Genomic DNA, 18,076 nt, shown 5'->3' with positions numbered 1-18,076 from the left:
CCCTCTCTCCCTCTCTCTCTCTCCACACCGCCTCCGCACCAATTATTTTAAGATAGACCTAACTTCTACTCTATATCCCAGATGTTTATTCCATCAGTAATGGTTCTATGTACAACAAAAAGTTACATAGTTTTACTTTTTTTTGTAGATTTTTACTTTGTTCTTTGGAAATGAAGACAATAAAATTGAAATGTATTGTTCTCACATGTTGTGTCTGTATACCTAGAAAACCCAAGAGGGTTAACTTAAAAGCCATTATAAACAAGAAGAAAATTCGGTAAGTTGTCTTAGGTACAAAATTATTGCAAAAAAATCAATAGTTTTCCAGTGAACAAACAACAACTAATAGATACCAGAAATATACAACAACAATTAAAATATTAACTTCTTAGGGATACATTTAAGAATAAACATGCAAGATCTATATTAAAATTTTTAACCCTATTTTAAAATGTCAATGAAAAATTTTCAGCCATGAGGTAGTTCAGTTCTTTGGGATATATTCCCAAAAGTAGGATTGCTAGATCATATAGAAGTTCTATCCTTAATTTTTTGAGGAAACTCCATACTGTTTTCCACAGTGGCTGCACTATTCTATGGAAAAGCATATAAGGTTCCAGTTTTTTCACACCCTTGCCAACATTTGTCCTTTTTTTGTTTTTTTTGGCAGTAGCCATCCAAACAGTGATGGTCTCATGATGGTTTAGATCTGCATTTCCCTGAAGATCAGTGATGTTGAGCCCCTTTTCATACACCTGCTGGCCATTTGTATGTCTTGATGGAGAAATGTCTATTTGAGTCCTTTGGCCATATTTTAATCAGGTTATTTGTTTTTTTCCTATTGAGTTATAAGAGATTCTTACATATTTGTTTATTAACCTCTTATCAGATAGATGGTTCACAAATATTTTCTCTCATCCCGTAGGACATATCTCGCTCTGTTGATTGTTTCCTTTGCTGTGAAGAAGCTTTTTAGTTTGTAGTCTCCATTGTTTATTTTGGTATTATTGCCTGTGCCTTTGGTGTCAACCAGAAAATAATTGTCAAGAAATCTTCCCTTTGTGTTTTCTTTAAGGAATTATATGGTATCAGGTCTTACATTTAAGTCTTTAATCCATTTTGAATTGATTTGGTGTATGGACCGCTTTGATTTTTTGCTTATAGAAATCCAATCTTACCAACACTATTTGTTGAGAGACTATCTTCTCACCATTGTGTGGTCTGACCTTCTTGTAGAAGATCCGTTGACTGTATATATGAGCATTTACCTCTGCACTCCCTATTCAGTTCCATTGATCTACATGTCTGTCTTCACCTCAGCACCATACTGTTTGAGTTACCATAGCTTTGTACTATATTTTCCAAATCAGAAAGTGTGAGACTTCCAGCTTTGTTCTTTTGTCTCAAAATTATTTTGGCTATTCAGTGTCTTACGGTTCCATATGAATTTTAGGGTTGTTCTTAATCCACATCTGTGAAAAGTACCATTGGGATTTTGATAGATTGCAATGAATCTGTAGATTTCTTTGGGTAGTTTGGACCTTTTAAGTATTAATTTTTCTAACACATGAACATGGGAAGTCTTTCCATGTATTTGTCTGCTTTAATTTCTTTCATCAGTGTTTTATATTTCTTCTTTTTTTTTTTTTAGTATAGTTGACACGCAAAGTTACATTAGTTTCAAGTGCACAAAGCAGTGATTCAACAAGCTTATACACTATGCTGCGTTCACCACAAGGTAGCTACCACCTGTCTCAGTACACCACTTTTACAATATCATTGACTGTAAAAGGCCTGTGTACTGTGCCTTTTATTCCCATGACTTACTCCTTCTGTAAGTGGAAGCCTCTCTCTCCTCCTTCCGTTCATGCATTTTGCCCAAACTCTCACCATCAGATTGTTCTCCATGTTTATAGGTTTGATTCTGCCTTTTCTTTGTTTATTCATTTGGTTTTTTCATCAGTGTGTTCTACTTAGTGTATCTCACCTCCTTGTTTATTCCTAAGTTTTTTGTTCTTTTTTATGCTATTGTAAATGGGACTGTGTTCTTAATTTCCCTTTGGAATAGTTTGTTGTTAGTGTGTATAAATGCAACCAACTTCTTCCGCCTTCTCTTCCTCCATTCCTCCGTTTGTGGATTTGTCTACTTCTGTGTCATAAACATGATTTAAGAATTTTAATGGGGCTCAGAGAGGAAGCAATTTTCAATGACTGCTTTAAGGTCAGCACGGATCTTTTGTACAGATTGCCTCACTTGAATTAAGACAACTGATTTATTTAGTTTGAGAATAGTTTTCCACTCGGTTATTTGTGTAGGAGCCTAGAGAATATGGAGGGCGGGAGAGCCCCACCTCCTGGCCTTTCAGAGCAAAGAGGGGGAGAAAAGTAGAAAAAGTCATTACCGCTGTTTCTTGTTACCTACCTCTTATTTACTAACAATTAATGTAGACTTTGAATAGAAGCTGGACCATTTTTATTTTTATTTTAAAACTAAAATTTTCTTCTGAGTTAATTTGTTAAAAAATTTAACTGCTTTATTTGTATTTTTTGGGTTTGGGGTTGGTTTGTTTGTTTCCAGTTAAAAAACCTCAGAATTCTTTTTATCTCTTTGGTAGCCTTTTCATTTTACTTAGACTCTTTTATATAATTTCCAGTCATTTAATTTAAGTGGAAATTACTTATTTTTACATAAGGCTTATTTTAACTACTCCCCCCCGCCCCAGAGAGAAAAGGATGAGTTTTAGGAAGGGACATCAGTTTCTTTCAAGTAAGTGTTGGCCCCTAGTGGATCAAAAGTGACAACACACGTTTTGAAACAACTGGCTGACGTTTTGGGAAGAAAGCAGTAGAACAGGTTGCTAGTGTGGAAGAGAAACAATTACTTTGCCAAATATCACAAATATATTAGATGAAATCACATAATACCATTAATAGAGCTGACTATCCACTAAATTTAAGACGAGTGTATAAAATAGCACGAACAAAATTAAACTGAAGGGAACACTGCTAACAAACATGATGTACAAGTGGAGTGAAACATGCAAGAGGCTCAGATAATATATATCTTTATATATCTATAAAGAACCCAAGTAAACCTGAAAACATTTAAAAACTACATAAAGTCTGTGATTAGTCAAGAGAAAACCCAGACCGAGATACTCAAATTCATTAGCAATCAGAGAAATGCACAGTAAAATAATAACTACTCTTTTTTTAAAAAGATTTTATTTATTTATTTGACAGACAGAGATCACAAGTGGGCAGAGAGGCAGGCAGAGAGAGGAGGGGAAGCAGGCTCCCTGCTGAGCAGAGAGCCCGACGTGGGGATCGATCCCAGTACCCTGGGTTGATGACCTGAGCCAAAGGCAGAGTCTTTAACCCACTGAGCCACCCAGGCGCCCCAATAATACCTACTCTTACCTGTTAAAGTGACCAGTAAGTATGGGAAGAACGTAGGGGTTTAGGAGTTTCTATGCACTGCTGGTGGGAATTGGAATAGCCGTCTGAGGAGCAGCGGGTGGTTAGTCACGTCCGGTAGCACCGAGCAGTTCCCCTCCTGCTGAGTATACCCATATCCACCCGTCATGTAGTACTCTGCAGCAGCTAGAAGTAAAGTACTAGATACACACAGAGCAACACAGGTGATCCTTAAAATTGTGCTAAGTAAATGTAATATTAATACCACTTGATTTATATCGATCTGAAATACATGCCTCCAATAGTACATATTTCACAACACATATGAATGAATACACCAGGAAGCTTGCCTCTGTCGGGTGTGGGGAGAGGCAATGAGATGGGATGAAAGGGAGCAATGTGCGTGAAAAAAGGAATATCATTACCTCAACTCTCTACATTTGAGGTCCAGCATCAATAAAAGAAAGACAAGAAAAAGAAAAGAAAACTTGAATAGTCTAGTAGGAAAAATAAGCAGAGGGCATCGTGAGTGAGCATACAAAATAAATGCAAAAAAAGGAAAAAGCACATAAGACTTGATGCTCAACTTCTTAGCAGTCAAATAAATAAAATGGAAAGGAAGAGTGTGATAACATCTTTCACCTCGCGCGCGGTAGAAATGTCTCTTAATGAAAATATCCTACATCGCTGGGGAAACATTAGAAGAGGCCCTTTAAAGAACTGGTGGTTTAAATTGCTAATCATTTGCAGAAGGGCAGTCCATACACATCAAGGACAATAAGATCAAGATAATCAAGTTCTGCAGTTCCTCTCCAAGGAATTTATTCCAAGGAGGTCGTGGGGTAAGAGGATAAAGATGTAACTACGTCCACCATCTACAAGGAAAGATAAAACCAAGCTAAATATCCAACAATAGGTAAACAATTCAATCATAAGGACTCATCCATGATGAAGAAATATATAATATGATATTTTCAAAAATACCGCACAGGAAAATGCTCATGAGATAATAAAATATGAGAAGAACTTGAGACTATATATACACATACATATATATATACAGTGCCAAAAAGACAGACTGTTAACAGTGGTTACCTCTGAATAGTCGGATTTCAGTCTTCCTGGGGACTTTTGTTGCCTTCTCCATCATTTCTGTGTTTACCTGGGGTCACTACAAAATATGCAGTACAATAATATGTATTTCTATTATAATGAGAAAATACACATTTATTTAAGAGGTACAAGGACATCTTGACTTGTCACGAACAGGTAATCTGAGGAAGGACGGGACATCTGGTCTAAGCAGAAATTCTACCCAAGGATGACAAAGTAATTGCCAGGAGCATTTCCGTAGCTGTTAATCTTTAGGAGCCAGATCGAAATACGAAATATACAGTTTGAGGGGGAGGGGGATGAGCAGGACTTGAGGTGCATTAGGACCCCTGCCGTTAACCACCAGCTCATCTAGAGGAGACGGGATGTGCCAAGTAAAACAGAGGGAGCAGATGGTCTGCGGTCCACTCACGGTCATGATCAAAAGGTCACCCAACCCGAGAAGATATGATGGATAAAGTCAGTGTCCTTTGACACTGGTGCTTTGAATCATTACAGTTTCCACTGAAAAGGGGTTTCTCGGGTGGTCTGATAACTTCTAGAAAGCTACTAGCAGCATTTCACCAGTATCACTTACAGAGAGACCTGAAAACTCGAAGTTTCAGAGAAAGTATTTATATCACTTGAAGAACTAATGAAGACAGGCGGATAAAGATACAATGGCATGGAGATCAGGGTATGATACCTGGGTTATGCCAACCCAGAAATGCTTTTGCCAAAAATATTTGTAGACTCTACACTGCTTTATAGGAATTTTGAAGCAGAAAACGTTAGTCCACGTCTAATGGAGACAGACTCCCAGTGGAATGAGCTGGGTTCACTATGACTGACACACTTCTTGAGCCAAGCCTCTGTAGCGGAGGATCTAGTCCCCAGTGGGCAGAAATACCTCAGCCTGGAGACCAGCTGTAGGTGGTGTGCATAGAAAAGGAACCCAACCCCTAAAGAATCACTGAGAGTCAATGAATTCAAATTTCCTTCTGCAGAGGTCATTGGGATCATCAGCTGTGGTGGTGGGCATGGTCCTACTGGAGCCTTCTCAGTAGCTTCTTCTCATGAAGGTACGAGGGCAGTGAGTACCTACCTCAGTGGGAAAGAGTGATCCCCGAAGGTAGGGCAGGAAAAAGCAAGGAGGCTGGGAGGGCACCAGTGTGGGGACAAGTCAGATACCCTTCTTTGTGTCTTTGTGGAAATTTGATCATCGAGAATCAGCAGAACAGAAATGAAAAATATATATCACCTAGACAGATACCCAAAGATTTATGAAGGCCTACATATTTTATAAAGTCACCACATTTTTTACTCCTGAAAACTAATCAAGCAGAGCAGTGGGGAGCTATAGCGTGTTCTGCTGAGGTGCTTTTGAAAGCTAAATAAAGCAAATGTTTGGAAAACAATGTTCTAGGAGAGACGATTCATTATACAGTAGGTAAAAAGAACTGAGGAAAGTTGTTCAAAACTCAGAGGAAAGGACAGTGCAAACTTCAGAGCTTTGAGTCCTCTGTTTGCAGAATGAATGGAAGTGAGCAGGAAGGAGAGCTTGGATGTAATGAACAAGTGATCCTGGAAATGTACACAGAGGTGAAGACTCAGAACTGATAAAGCAAGACCAGGGCTTAATGACATTTAGCTTCTTCAAATAAGACCCACTTCATTCTTCCCATCCCTCATTCCATAAATACCTAATAAATACTCTCCAGGCACCAGGCTCTACAAGGTTTAATAATATCATTGCCTCCCAGTGCTCTGACAGATTAACCTGGCACAAGTGTAGTAAGACCTTTTTGACAAGTGTGAGTAGGACCTTTCCCAACCCACCTGCTATACTGGACCCCCCTCCCTCTCCCCGCCTGGGCAGATTTAATGATTTTCACAGTACTCTGTTCCTACTGCCTATTGATTCTGTTCCTCTTGTGGCTCCCTTTTATTTTACAGAAAGATGTTCAGTGTTTTGGTCTATCTCCCCACTGGTCTCTAAGCACCGTGGGCACAGGGACAATACGTGTCCTTGCATTCGTACTCCTTAGCTAAGAGCGTGTCTTACACATCGTAAACACTCTGCAACTATCTGACAATATTCAGCTCTGCCAACAGGTCTTGATGCCTTGAACCTCAGTTTCTTAACTAGTGCCATGGATAGGACAGTTAGGCAAGAGTGCCGCAACAGTGCTTGACACAAGCAGGTGCGTGTGGTGACACAGGCCTCCTGAGCGCTCTAGCTCTCCTTCTCCTGGTAACATCAATTAATTTCTCTTTTGGAAGTCACCTTTTACCGCTCTAAGGTCATGTGATTTCAGTGATGCCGAGACGGCCTGCCTCTTCTCCCAACCCGGCTTTCTAGGCTTGGGCCTAACCGAAGCTGGGTAGATTAGAGCCAGTAAACCCTTGTCCTGGGCCTTTTGCTGAAGCAGTTGAGAAAAGGCTCCCTCGTCTCATGGAAGTTGCTAAGTGATTAGATACTAACTTTTAAGCTGCCAAGATTGCCCACACACGCAGCCTGCCTACAAACACTTCATGTCAAGTGTTGGTGATATCATTTGTTCTCTTAGTCCACCCCTGCTTAAATCCTACCCCTGAACTTTCCAGGTATAAGAGGGTGTACCACTTTGCCAGGGCTCCTGCAACAAAGAACCACATACCAAGTGGCTTAAACAATAGAAATCTATTTTCTCACAGTTCCGGAAGATAGAAGTCCAAGATCAAGGTGTTGGCAGGCTGGTTCCTTCTGAGGGCTGTGGGGGAGGGATGTGTCCAGGGCTCTCCCCCTGACTTGTAGACGGCCAGCTTCTCCAGTGTCTCTGACATTGTCTTCCCTCTATACACATCTCTGTATCCACACTCCCCTTTCCATGAGGACCTCAGTCACAGTGGTGAGACCCACTCTAATGACCTCATTTTAACTTAATTATCCCTGTAATAATCCCATCTCCAAATATGGTCACATTCTGAGGTACTGGGAGTTAGAGCTTCAATATCATCTTTTTCGAGGGGGATAGAATTCAACCCATAACAGAGGGAATAATATCCCCTTTTATAAGAGCTAGTTTAAGTTGGGTCTCTGTCATTTGTACCTAAAAGACTTCTGCACAGTGAATTTCAATTTCCATTCCTTGCCTAACTAAGTAGTCTTTTAGGTCTCAGCAGGTTTTCAGAAATGGGTGATAATATGCACAGGCACGATTTTTATTTCACCAATTCAGTTCCTTCTGAGGAGTTCTTGAGGGAAGGCTGAGGTTCAGATGAGTTGTGCAGGAGGGGACCTGGGCTCTCATTTTGATTCTTCCGTGATGAATGAAGTTGGCCAAATCAACTACGAAGAGAACAGCAATTCCGTTTTAAAGGGAAGTAGCATAATGCTGTAAAAAGCCATTAAGTTAAGGAGGAAAACGTCTTCTTAGATAAAATATTCTGACTCTACCATTTGTTCTATGCTATTATGTGAGCCCTTGAACGGAGCTAAAAACCTTCCTTTTTATGAAAATGACAAACCTGAACTCTGACTAAGTGACAGTGAAGACCAAATAAAAAATATGTGTGAAAGTTCTCGGCCCGGTATAGATCACTACACACTATTAAATGTTGTGGGCTTCTTTTTTTTCACTTAACCAATATTGAGACATTGTATTTGCTTTACATACAACATTTCACTTAATCTTCACAATCCTGTTAGATCTATTACCCACCCCAGCTTCAGATAAACTGAAAAATAAGGAGACGAGGACATTTTCCCTAAGGCAGCTGATTAATAGCTCACCGGAGGCGCAGACCAGTTGGGAATCCAGGTAATATAGGTCCCGAGCCTAAGCTCTTAACCAAGCGAGGCGTTACATAAGGAACAGCAGACGACAGCTACGGAGATAAAATATGCTTGTAGATGTACAAACGAACAATGGGAAAATTGGCCACAGATGTTTGGTAAAAATATTTATTAGATTTTAAATGGTGAGATTAAAGCCTGTGTTTATCCTCTGCTTCTGAAAATAGAATTGCTGGCTGAGTAAGTGCCCCGGAGGCTGAAAGACCAGTAAGTGGACACGAATTCATTATTCTTTCATTCTGAGAGCAGCTGCTTCGTGCACAGTCTGGCTCTCTCAACACAAGGACCACTCGTCCCCTCGTAATCAGCGTGACTCCTTTGTTCAAGCCCAGCCTCTCCCTCTTGCATTTCTCCTCACTAAGCAGGCTGGTACTGGTTGTTCTCCTCACTCCATTGATGTATTGACATCTGCTTCGTGTTTCAGGTTGAATTTCACTGAGTTTTTCAATGGCAGTGTCCCTTCGAGCTGTCTGGGGAAAGGGTGTCCTCCGTCAGCTCACCACCTTGGAACTATCATCCTGCCATCTTATTGTGAGCCGCAACTTCCCACTCAAGTCAAAAAAAGCCACATCTATTTTTACCTATGGTAGGGCTGATCCCGAGCTCACCAGGAAAGGGGATTGCATCTTCTCAACGTTGGTTTTTCTAATTAAAACAAAACAAAAACAAAAACTAGAAGCTTTGAGATGAGTGAATAACCTGGGGCGGTGAAGGTCTTCTGGGAGGGCTAGGTGGGGGTAACATATTATGTTTATTTTGGGATAATTGGCTTAGCATTTGTGCATCTTTCTGTGTATATTATACATTAATTAAAAAATACATAATAATGAATGGAAGAATTTGAGAAAGCAAAAACAAACGATTCTTCCCCATCCCCCCCCCCTCCGCCCCAGACAGTTCTGTCAAGACATTTTACCATAAGGGAAGCAGAGAGATAGGACAAAAGCTGAAGGGGTATTTTAAAGATGGGAGAAAATGACTGTTTGGGAAACTCCATTTACTCATATTTGCCACAAAGGAGAAACACCTGTCCTGTTATTTACTTAATAGGTTTTCTTTAAATTGACTCATTTTTTAACTTATTTTTTTAAAGCAAATTTCATAAGTATCACTTGCCATAACAGAAGTAACTAAAAATGCAATGAAAACAAATCATTCAATTAAAATAATTTAAAACAATTAAATAGAAGTAAAAATAAGTCAGATTGGGCTATAAAAACGGACACCTAAAAATAAATTCCTCAGTCAGAAAACTAGAGCCCTTGATGACCATTCTCTTCTGTTGCAGGACAGCAAGCTTCTTGTCTCGCAGAGTCAAAGAATGAACCTCACAGACACAAGAGTGAAGTGAAGTGAAAGTTCAGTAAGTGAAGGTAAGAACCGAAAGGAAAGAAAAAGCTCTGTAGCGTGAGAAGGGCCCCAAATGGGCTGCCACTGAGGGCTTTTAGTGGCATCTTACTGAGAACTGACTGGGAAGCTTGCGGCCTTGAGACTCTTCCGCCATCTTGGTTTGTTTCTTTAGCTCTTGTTTAGCTCTGTCTCAGCCTCTCCGGGAATAGTTTCCCAGTCCAGTCAGGGGAGTCAGGGGCCTCCTATCTCTCCTGTCTATCCCTTCACGTCTTGCCTACTCACGGGCAGGACCTGTAGGCAGAAAGTGTTATCAAGGAATGAGGAGTGACTCACTGCATACTTTTTAATTCGTGGGGGTTAGGGATGGGCAAGTCTCCACGGAAGCAAGGCTTTCAGGACCTTGAGGGGCCAGCTGCTACCAAGATAAGGTTCCTTTTAAACATGAAGGCCCTCAGGCACCCACGAGTTCCTTGAGGAAGGTCATACTCCAAGTGTTTCAAGATCTGTCTGTGGGCTGCAAGCTGGAAGGAGATTTTAATTTAAGTGACTTTTTTTTTTTTTTTTGCCTTTGTTTCCCGCATCAGTTCCATGTCTATATAACAACCACACTGTTGCTCATCCTCTTCACCCTTACACGGTAAGCATCCTGCTTCTCGCACATTCGTGTTGAGCTCAACAGAGAAGCGAAATGAAAACGCGGTTCCAACTTTATGGCAAAGAATGATGACCTTCCCAGCACCTCAGGCCAGGTCTCCATGGCATGGAAGGAAATTTGGTGCTGAGCAAAAGCCTCCCATCCTGCCAAGAAAAAGAACCCATTTCCACCTCTTTTCTTGGAAAATGCTCATTTTTGTCTAAGTGTGCCGGGGGGGGGGGGGACACATGCTCTTCAACTGTTGCTCTAACACCCTGCTTGAAACCAGACGAAGGTGGAGGGGCATCCCAGAGGGGCCCTGAATGATCACCCCTGTTCTGCATTTTAGAAAACTTGACTCCATAACCACAGAGGTAGTATTTTCCAAATTAAAAGTGGGAGTACATGACCTTTCAACAAATTAAAAATCAGAGCTGCCCAGAAAAATCTAGAATGCATGGTGCTGTACCTAAGACATTCATTTATTAGTCCACAAATTCTGACTTTTTTTTATCAGCACCAGAGCTAAACACCAGGAATATGAAAATTAGGATACTTAATCCTTGCCCCCAAGGTAAGGTTTCCAGATAAAAATACGGAATACCAAGTCAAATTTGAATTTCAGATAAACATGGATTTTTTTTTAGTATATGTCCCAAATATTGCCTAGACATACTAAAAATGTCTTTGGCTTGTTTGAAATTCTAATTTAACTGGGTCTGTATTTGCTAAATCTAGGGACAAAATCAATTAAAATAGAACATGAGATATGTCAGGGTGAAGGGGTCATTGTAGGGTGTTTGGGTGCGTTTAGGGAAAACTTCAAAAAACAGTGTTCAGCTAAGAACTTCGGGGCTGTACCACTCATTGCAGAATTTAACAACATACCACCATGATTTGTTCTTTGGCTTTTTAAAGGATACATGTTTTACCTGTATAATCAGAGCCTGAGTTGCTTGAGGACAGGGACCATTTCTTTGTGTTCCCCATACCACCTCATATGACAGGGACACCTAACACATGTCACTGCCTGATTTCACTCAAATTGTTCTATCCTCCCCAAAAGTCGAAAGATTCTGTTCAGTGAAATGTAACTGGTGTTTTCTAAAAGTTCCAGGCTTCAAATGCTGCAGCCGAGAATCCAGTCTGACACTTGGGAGTCAAATTAGCAGTAAAGGTATGGGCTGTTCGTAGCACAGCAACCTCCTGTGTTCACTTCATGATGGATTCCATGGAGCTGGGCATCTTTCCAAGGTCTGGGTTTCTTCCTAAGAACCCCAAGTGTGGCAGATTCTTGGTTGGACCACAGCTGGGCAGTCCAATGAGTATAAGAACAATTTTCTACAAACACGCCCCACCCACACTTAAGCTCCTCTTTCCCCTCCTGCGGTTCGGAACTGTCCCCCATTGAACCCTGTGGTCAGTTCCAAGCTGGCCCAGGGTGAGGTCTACCCATCGCCGTTGGAAGCACAAGGGAAGATAGCTCCACTAGCCTCAGCTCTAATGACCTGACCTGGGGAGGAGGCAGCCCTGTACCCACTGAGCACAGAACCCAAGATTGGCACCGTTCCAACAATTTCTAAGGTAAAATGGGTTTTGATAGATGTTAAACTAATCATGAAAAGACTTTAAAAGAAGCATGAGAGAAACGTACAGATCGTGAAATGGGGAGCATTTTTTTTTTTTTTTTTTAAACAACCTTCTTTCCCTTAGGCTCTTTAAGTTGAGTAGGAGTTACTAACATTCCTGCTCAACCCTGGGCCCAGAACACACTCCCTGGTCTGGTCTGAGGTTCTTCCCCAAATTTTTTATCACAATATCCTTAAGGGAAGAGGACAGATAGAAGGTCTAGAGCATCATGAGGACAGGAAGCCTCACCCCCGGGACCACCAGAGTCTGAAACGTCTTTCAAGTCTGTGCACCATAGGGCTCATTCTCATTATTTGGCTACAAAGCCTGCCCCCTCCGACCCCATTTAGGTCAAAGATGAATGAAGCTGGACGCTAGGTAAAGCGGTAAGGACAGTTTTAATCAGTGGTAACACTATTGCAACAGGGAACACCGGTCCTGCTCTTAACTGGTTTGTACTGAGGTGGGGCAGGGGGAGGGTTGTTTTAAAGAGGGAATGGCGGAGTGGCAGGAGCGGAATGAAGGCTCAGCAGATTCAAGGAGGTGAAAATGACAAAAAGAAGGGAGTGTCACCTGGGAGCGTGAACCATTGATTGTAGAAGACAGGCTCCTACCCTCCTGCAGACCCTGGGAGACGAGACCCTGCCATCGGGTGTTGGCTGGGACAAAGTAACTTCTGACGCAGCCTTGAGGTTCATCAGGCAGGCACGTTAAAGGTGGCCAAGGGCATCCTGGGGATGTGGCCTTGAGCTGTTGGGAACTACTTTAGTGTTTTTGTTCAAGCCTTTCTGGGCCAAAGATGAGGCCCCGCAGAGAGGAGGGCTCACGGCCCTGTGGGCAGAGTGGGGTCCAGGAGACTCTGTCACTTCCTAGCTGAATTCCTTACTAACCGCCCCTCTCTCCCCTCCCAAAGTCTCCGGGAAGGGTCCATAGAATATTGTAACTCAAGCCGTACCTTCTGTTTCCCTGCAGCCCGCCGCGCAGGGGTCTCTGGAGACCCTTGGGGTCAAGTGCACACCGCAGTGACTAAGGGACTAATTTGGGGCAGTGATCTTTCAGGTTGTTTTAAAAACCCACACAAACGCGCGATGGCGCTCCTTAAACCACCGCAGCCCTGACTTGAGGCCGCCTTCAGCGGAGAACTACAACTCCCAGCAGCCCCGGCGAGAGCGAAAATGACCAACTTCCGGGCGCCGTTTCCCGTGGGCCCGCTGCTCCAGCTCCGCCGGCGCCTTCCGAAGGCCGCGCGGTATCCAGGCAGGCGCGGCGGCGGGGGTCGCAGGGCCGCGGCCACCATGGCGTCCGGCGAGGAGCGGGGCTCGGGTCCCGGAAGCGGAGGTCGCGAGAAGCGGAGCCGGCGTCGCGGAGGGCGCTCTGGAGTCACTTCCGCTGGGGCGGGACCTCGGGCTCTCCCGCGCAAATTGAAAAGCCCTCGGTGCGCGGTTGCCAGCCGGCTCCCGGTGTGCCGCGCCGCCTGCCTCGGGCGCTCTGGCGCAGGTGAGCTGGGGGCGTCGGGAGCAGGTTTCGGACCCTGTGCTCACCTGCGCTGCAGCGGACGGGGAGAACCGTTCCCGGGAAGGGAGCGGAGCGGGCTGCGCGTGGTCCAGGGTGGCGTCCCCTCGGGACTCTGGTCGCCCGGGACCGGGAGGAGAGGGTCCGGCGGCGTCTTCCCGCCCTGGCCGCAGGATCCCGAGTCGCGCTGCAGGCCCGGCCAAGGCTGCCCCGGGCGCGGGGACGGTCCGCGGGCGCAGGCTCCCGCCCGCCGGACTCCTGCAGGGCAGCTGCCCAAGCTGGCAGCCCCGCTCTCACGTGCAGCGCCGACTCTTAAATGAGGAAAAGGGAATTTTCTTCTTGATGTCTTGCAGGCGAAAGGAAACCTGTCTCCTGGAATGGCCTTGCGGGCCCCTCGTGCACGGCCGGTGGACAGGAGTGAAGCGGGGAGGTCGCCGGTGTGGTGGTACCTAGCGTGCGGCGGGCGGGCGCCCTGAGATGAGGCCCGCCGTGTGGCCCCCGGTCGTTCCCACTCCGCTGAAGAGGAGACGTTTAGGCGAGCGTATTTACCTAGCTTAGAAGAGACGTTTCCCAAGGTGTGTACTACGTCAGTTTCCCTCCAAGGGGAAGGAAACTCTTTTTAGAGGCATTATCTGAGAGGTAGGAGGCTAATTGCCTTTGTCCGGCTGTGGCTTGAGAACACCTGCATCCGAATGACCTGCGGTATTTAAGAGTCAGAATCCCCCACCTGGCTCCACAACCTGGCGAATGCGCTGCTGTCCTAGAGCTAAGAGCTTTGATACAGTCTCCAGGTGAGGCTGACTTCTTACCCCGTTCTTTCTTGTCTCCGCCGCCCCCCCCCCCGCCCCGACTTAATGTTTGCTGGGAGGGGTTTACGTTACGAAATGCTAAGCAGCTGTTCAGCCCCATTGCTTTTTTTTTTTTTTTTTAAAGATTTTATTTATTTGTTTGACAGACAGAGATCACAAGTAGGCAGAGAGGCAGGCAGAGAGAGAGGAGAAAGCAGGCTCTCCACGGAGCATAGAGCCTGATGCGGGGTTCGATCCCAGGGTCCTGGGATCGTGACCTGAGCCGAAGGCAGAGGCTTTAACCCACTGAGCCACCCAGGGTCCCCCAGCCCCATTGCTTTTACTTTTTATCTTGAGGAGTGGGGCTGACCCTTGAACCACAGGGGTTAGAACTGTGAGGGTCTCCGGATTCGTGGATTTTTTTTCGACTAATGCAGTACAGTACTGTAAATGTATTTTCCTTGTGATTTTCTTAATGCCATTTTCTTCTTTCTCTGGCTTACTTTAAGAATACAGTGTATAATGCGCAAAACGTACAAAATATGTGTTAACCGAGTTTATGAAATTGGTAAGCTTCTGGCTATTAGTAGTTAAGTTTTGGGGGAGTCACAAATCATATGTGGATTTTCTGCTGGGTGGGGGTGGATGCATACAACCCCCCTCCTTGTTCAAAGGGTCAACAGTAGTGCTTCAGAAAGGTCTAAGCCAGCTCCAGAATTTCTTTAAAGAAGGGACTTCCGGGCTTCTTCCTGGCTAGAAGGAGGTAGATCTCAACAATGCCTTTCTGGAGAGACAGAGATTCCTGCGCTTTTAGCACTTGCTGTGTGCCTAGGCTTGGAATGCATGTCCCGATTCCAAGGGGGAAAGCACTTTGGAAAGAATAAACCTTTGTGGAACTGTCAAGTGACCTTAGCATAAGTACCGTGGACTGGAACTTCCAGGCAGAGAGGAGCCAAGTTAATGTATTGAAGAGCAGTGGTTCTCAAATATCAAGCAGAAACAGTTGCTGTATCCGTTTCTGAGCTCTTTTTCTTATTTTTCTAAAACTTTTGAGTAAATGTATTTTGCTCTAAATATTGCTGTTTTTCCTTTCTCGTCTCACATCACATAGTGGGCACTATGGGGATACACGGACTACTGCAGTTTATCAAAGAAGCTTCTGAACCCATCCACGTGAGGAAGTATAAAGGACAGGTAGTAGCTGTGGATACGTATTGCTGGCTTCACAAAGGAGCTATTGCTTGTGCTGAGAAACTAGCCAAAGGTGAACCTACTGATAAGTAAGTTGGGACCTTGTATTAATTCTTTGCCAACTAAGAATCAGACTTATATTGGGATCATTTTCATTCGATGCCTGGTTTATCAAGAAGTGAAACTGATAACATTGCCAAATCAGGAGTGACTTCATTCTGTGATGTAGTATCAAGACACCAAGAGACAAAAACCAAGAACTGTGTCTTTTATTTTTTTATTTTTTTAAGATTTTATTTATTCATTTGACAGATCACAAGTAGGCAGAGAGGCAGGCAGAGAGAGAGGAGGAAGCAGGCTTCCCACTGAGCAGAGAGCCCGATGCGGGGCTCGATCCTAGGACTCTGGGATCATGACCTGAGCTGAAGGCAGAGGCTTTAACCCACTGAGCCACCCAGGCGCCCCTGTGTCTTTTATTTTTTACCTAAGAAACTGAGCCCTGTTTGCAAAACAAAACAGTTGCTTCAAAGGGACAAGGTGTTCTGACTCCCCTTTACAGTACTTGGGGCCCAGAGTGGTGGGCCTTGCTGATATCCAGTCATAACTGCGACCTCATTTGAGGCTTGTTCCATGGACTAATATCTTCTCTATTTTTTTACATAGAAACATTAGAAAAAGAAGCAAGTATAATTTCAGAGCAGAGATTTCCCAGAGCTATGTGATCACTATTATGAATTTTCTTTTTTGCAATATGTAATTTATCTCCTAGAGGAAAGGTTCCCCGATCCTTAATGTGACTTACTTAATCACAATGCAAAATAGGTAAAATGTATTAATGCTGTTTGTTTCCTGGAGGAAAGAGGGAAAGGCTTTATTGAATGGTGAATGTTTTGGGCTTTCATTCTTCTCCAATTAATTTCACCAAAAGTGACCTGGACCAGACAGTACATGTGGGATCTGAAGGAGCCCGGGCCCTGCCGCCACTGCATCTGCTGGCTTCTTTTTTTTTTTTTTTTTTAAAGGCCATTTCTTTTCTGCCACTGAATTTGAGTAACTGCAGATAGCTGAAGACTGCAAGTTTTTCATTCTACCTGTAGTGTTTCTTTGAATAGCTCTTCACAGGGGAAGAACTTTCTCTAGTTTTTTGTAATCTTGAGTCTGAGATTTTTTACTAATTGGAAGAATTGTTCAAAATACAGAAAACATCCTTTATTAGAGATGTCATTGATGCATTCCCCAGACCTGCCCTGTAGTAATTTATTGAACTAAAAAGCTTCAGGACTTCCTACAAAGTACTGTGGACTTTAATTTTTTTTTTCCCTCACAGCAACTAATAAGTCACATTTGATACAGTTTACTTTTTCTTTCTTATCCACCTTTGGATGGGGATATTAACCAGAAAAGGTGAGAAAATTTTGGATAAGTGTATGATAAGCCATTATGACCATTATAAGGAACGAGGTAGACCTAATACGCTGACCTGGAAAGATTTCGGCAACAGGGGTCTGATGTTTGGATTCTGTCTGGTGAAAAAAATATGTGAATTTCCTTTGAGATTTATTATGGTTTTGTATTGGCTTTCCCCTGTTTTTTACATGATAGTAGGCCCAGAATTAGTACAAAGTCACTGTTCTATAGACCAGTTCGTGTCTGTTGCCACAGGTTTACAATAAAAAGAAGGACCACGTAATGAGTCTTGCATTAAGATGAGTGTATGTGCTTTAAAAGATTATCTTTTAATATTATGTCTATTTCTGTTCGTTAAAGTATCCTTTTCTTTATAAATGATGGAAGTTGTAATGTGGCTCTTTTTGTTAATTGCATTGCTGGAATAAAACGCGATACGGATCCTTGTTTGGATCCTAGACTGTTGGGGTGGTGGAGTGATGGAGCAATGTTGTGCTGGAGCCGGCTCATACGACTTTGCTGTATAACACCTTCTCTCAGCTCAGCATTTGGTGACCCCACGTTGGTGGTTTATTCACCATTGTAACATATTCGTGTCAAGGAAATTGACAAATGCTAGGGAACAGGCATCCCTTCCCCCAGAACTGGCTGTTAAACCTTTATCAGGACACTGCTGGTTATAAGAAATACCAGGACAATTGGACAAAGTTTAATATACACTGTACATTGGATGATATTTTATTGCTTTTAAGTACCTCAGGTGCGATAATGTATTGTTGGAAGAATCCGATATTTATTGTACCATTCTTTCAACTTTTCAGTAGACTGGAAATTTTTTGAAGCAAAAAAAAAAAAAAATATATATATATATATATACACACACATATATATATATATGGGGAAAAAGGCAAGATTTGGAAACACAAAATATCAGAACTGGAAGGGATGTCAAAGCCTTTTCATCTGCAGATAAGAAAAGTAGGATTTACAGTGTCAAAAAACTCACCAGCTGTCACAGACCATAGGATCCAAGGCAGGATTTGAACCCAAGTCTAAATTAGAGTTTTCATTTCCTGTGAAAGCATTTGCTTAAAAAAAAAAAAATAGTAAAAACCTTCTCTTTTCATAATCTGTCTCATCTGGTTTTAAAAAGAGCAAGAGTAGGGGTGCCTGGGGGGCTCAGTTGGTTAAGCGACTGCCTTAGGCTCAGGTCATGAT

The 18,076-nt window shown here is 43.1% G+C and overlaps 1 protein-coding gene across 1 annotated transcript in view; it reads left to right on the top strand.

The window, feature by feature from the left end:
• Positions 1 to 13,412: 13,412 nt before the first annotated feature.
• Positions 13,413 to 18,076, top strand: part of EXO1 (exonuclease 1) — a 35,515-nt gene continuing 30,851 nt past the window's right edge. Inside the window, exons 1-3 of the mRNA XM_080824002.1 lie at positions 13,413 to 13,457; positions 13,826 to 14,047; positions 15,372 to 15,540. Coding sequence (XP_080680128.1) covers positions 15,380 to 15,540 — 161 coding nt within the window. The 5' untranslated portion in view covers positions 13,413 to 13,457; positions 13,826 to 14,047; positions 15,372 to 15,379. The remainder of the gene's footprint in view (positions 13,458 to 13,825; positions 14,048 to 15,371; positions 15,541 to 18,076) is intronic.

Source organism: Martes martes, assembly GCF_963455335.1.
Source record: "Martes martes genome assembly, chromosome: 15".
Lineage (NCBI taxonomy): Eukaryota > Metazoa > Chordata > Mammalia > Carnivora > Mustelidae > Martes > Martes martes.
This window is presented reverse-complemented; position numbering and strand designations above follow the sequence as displayed.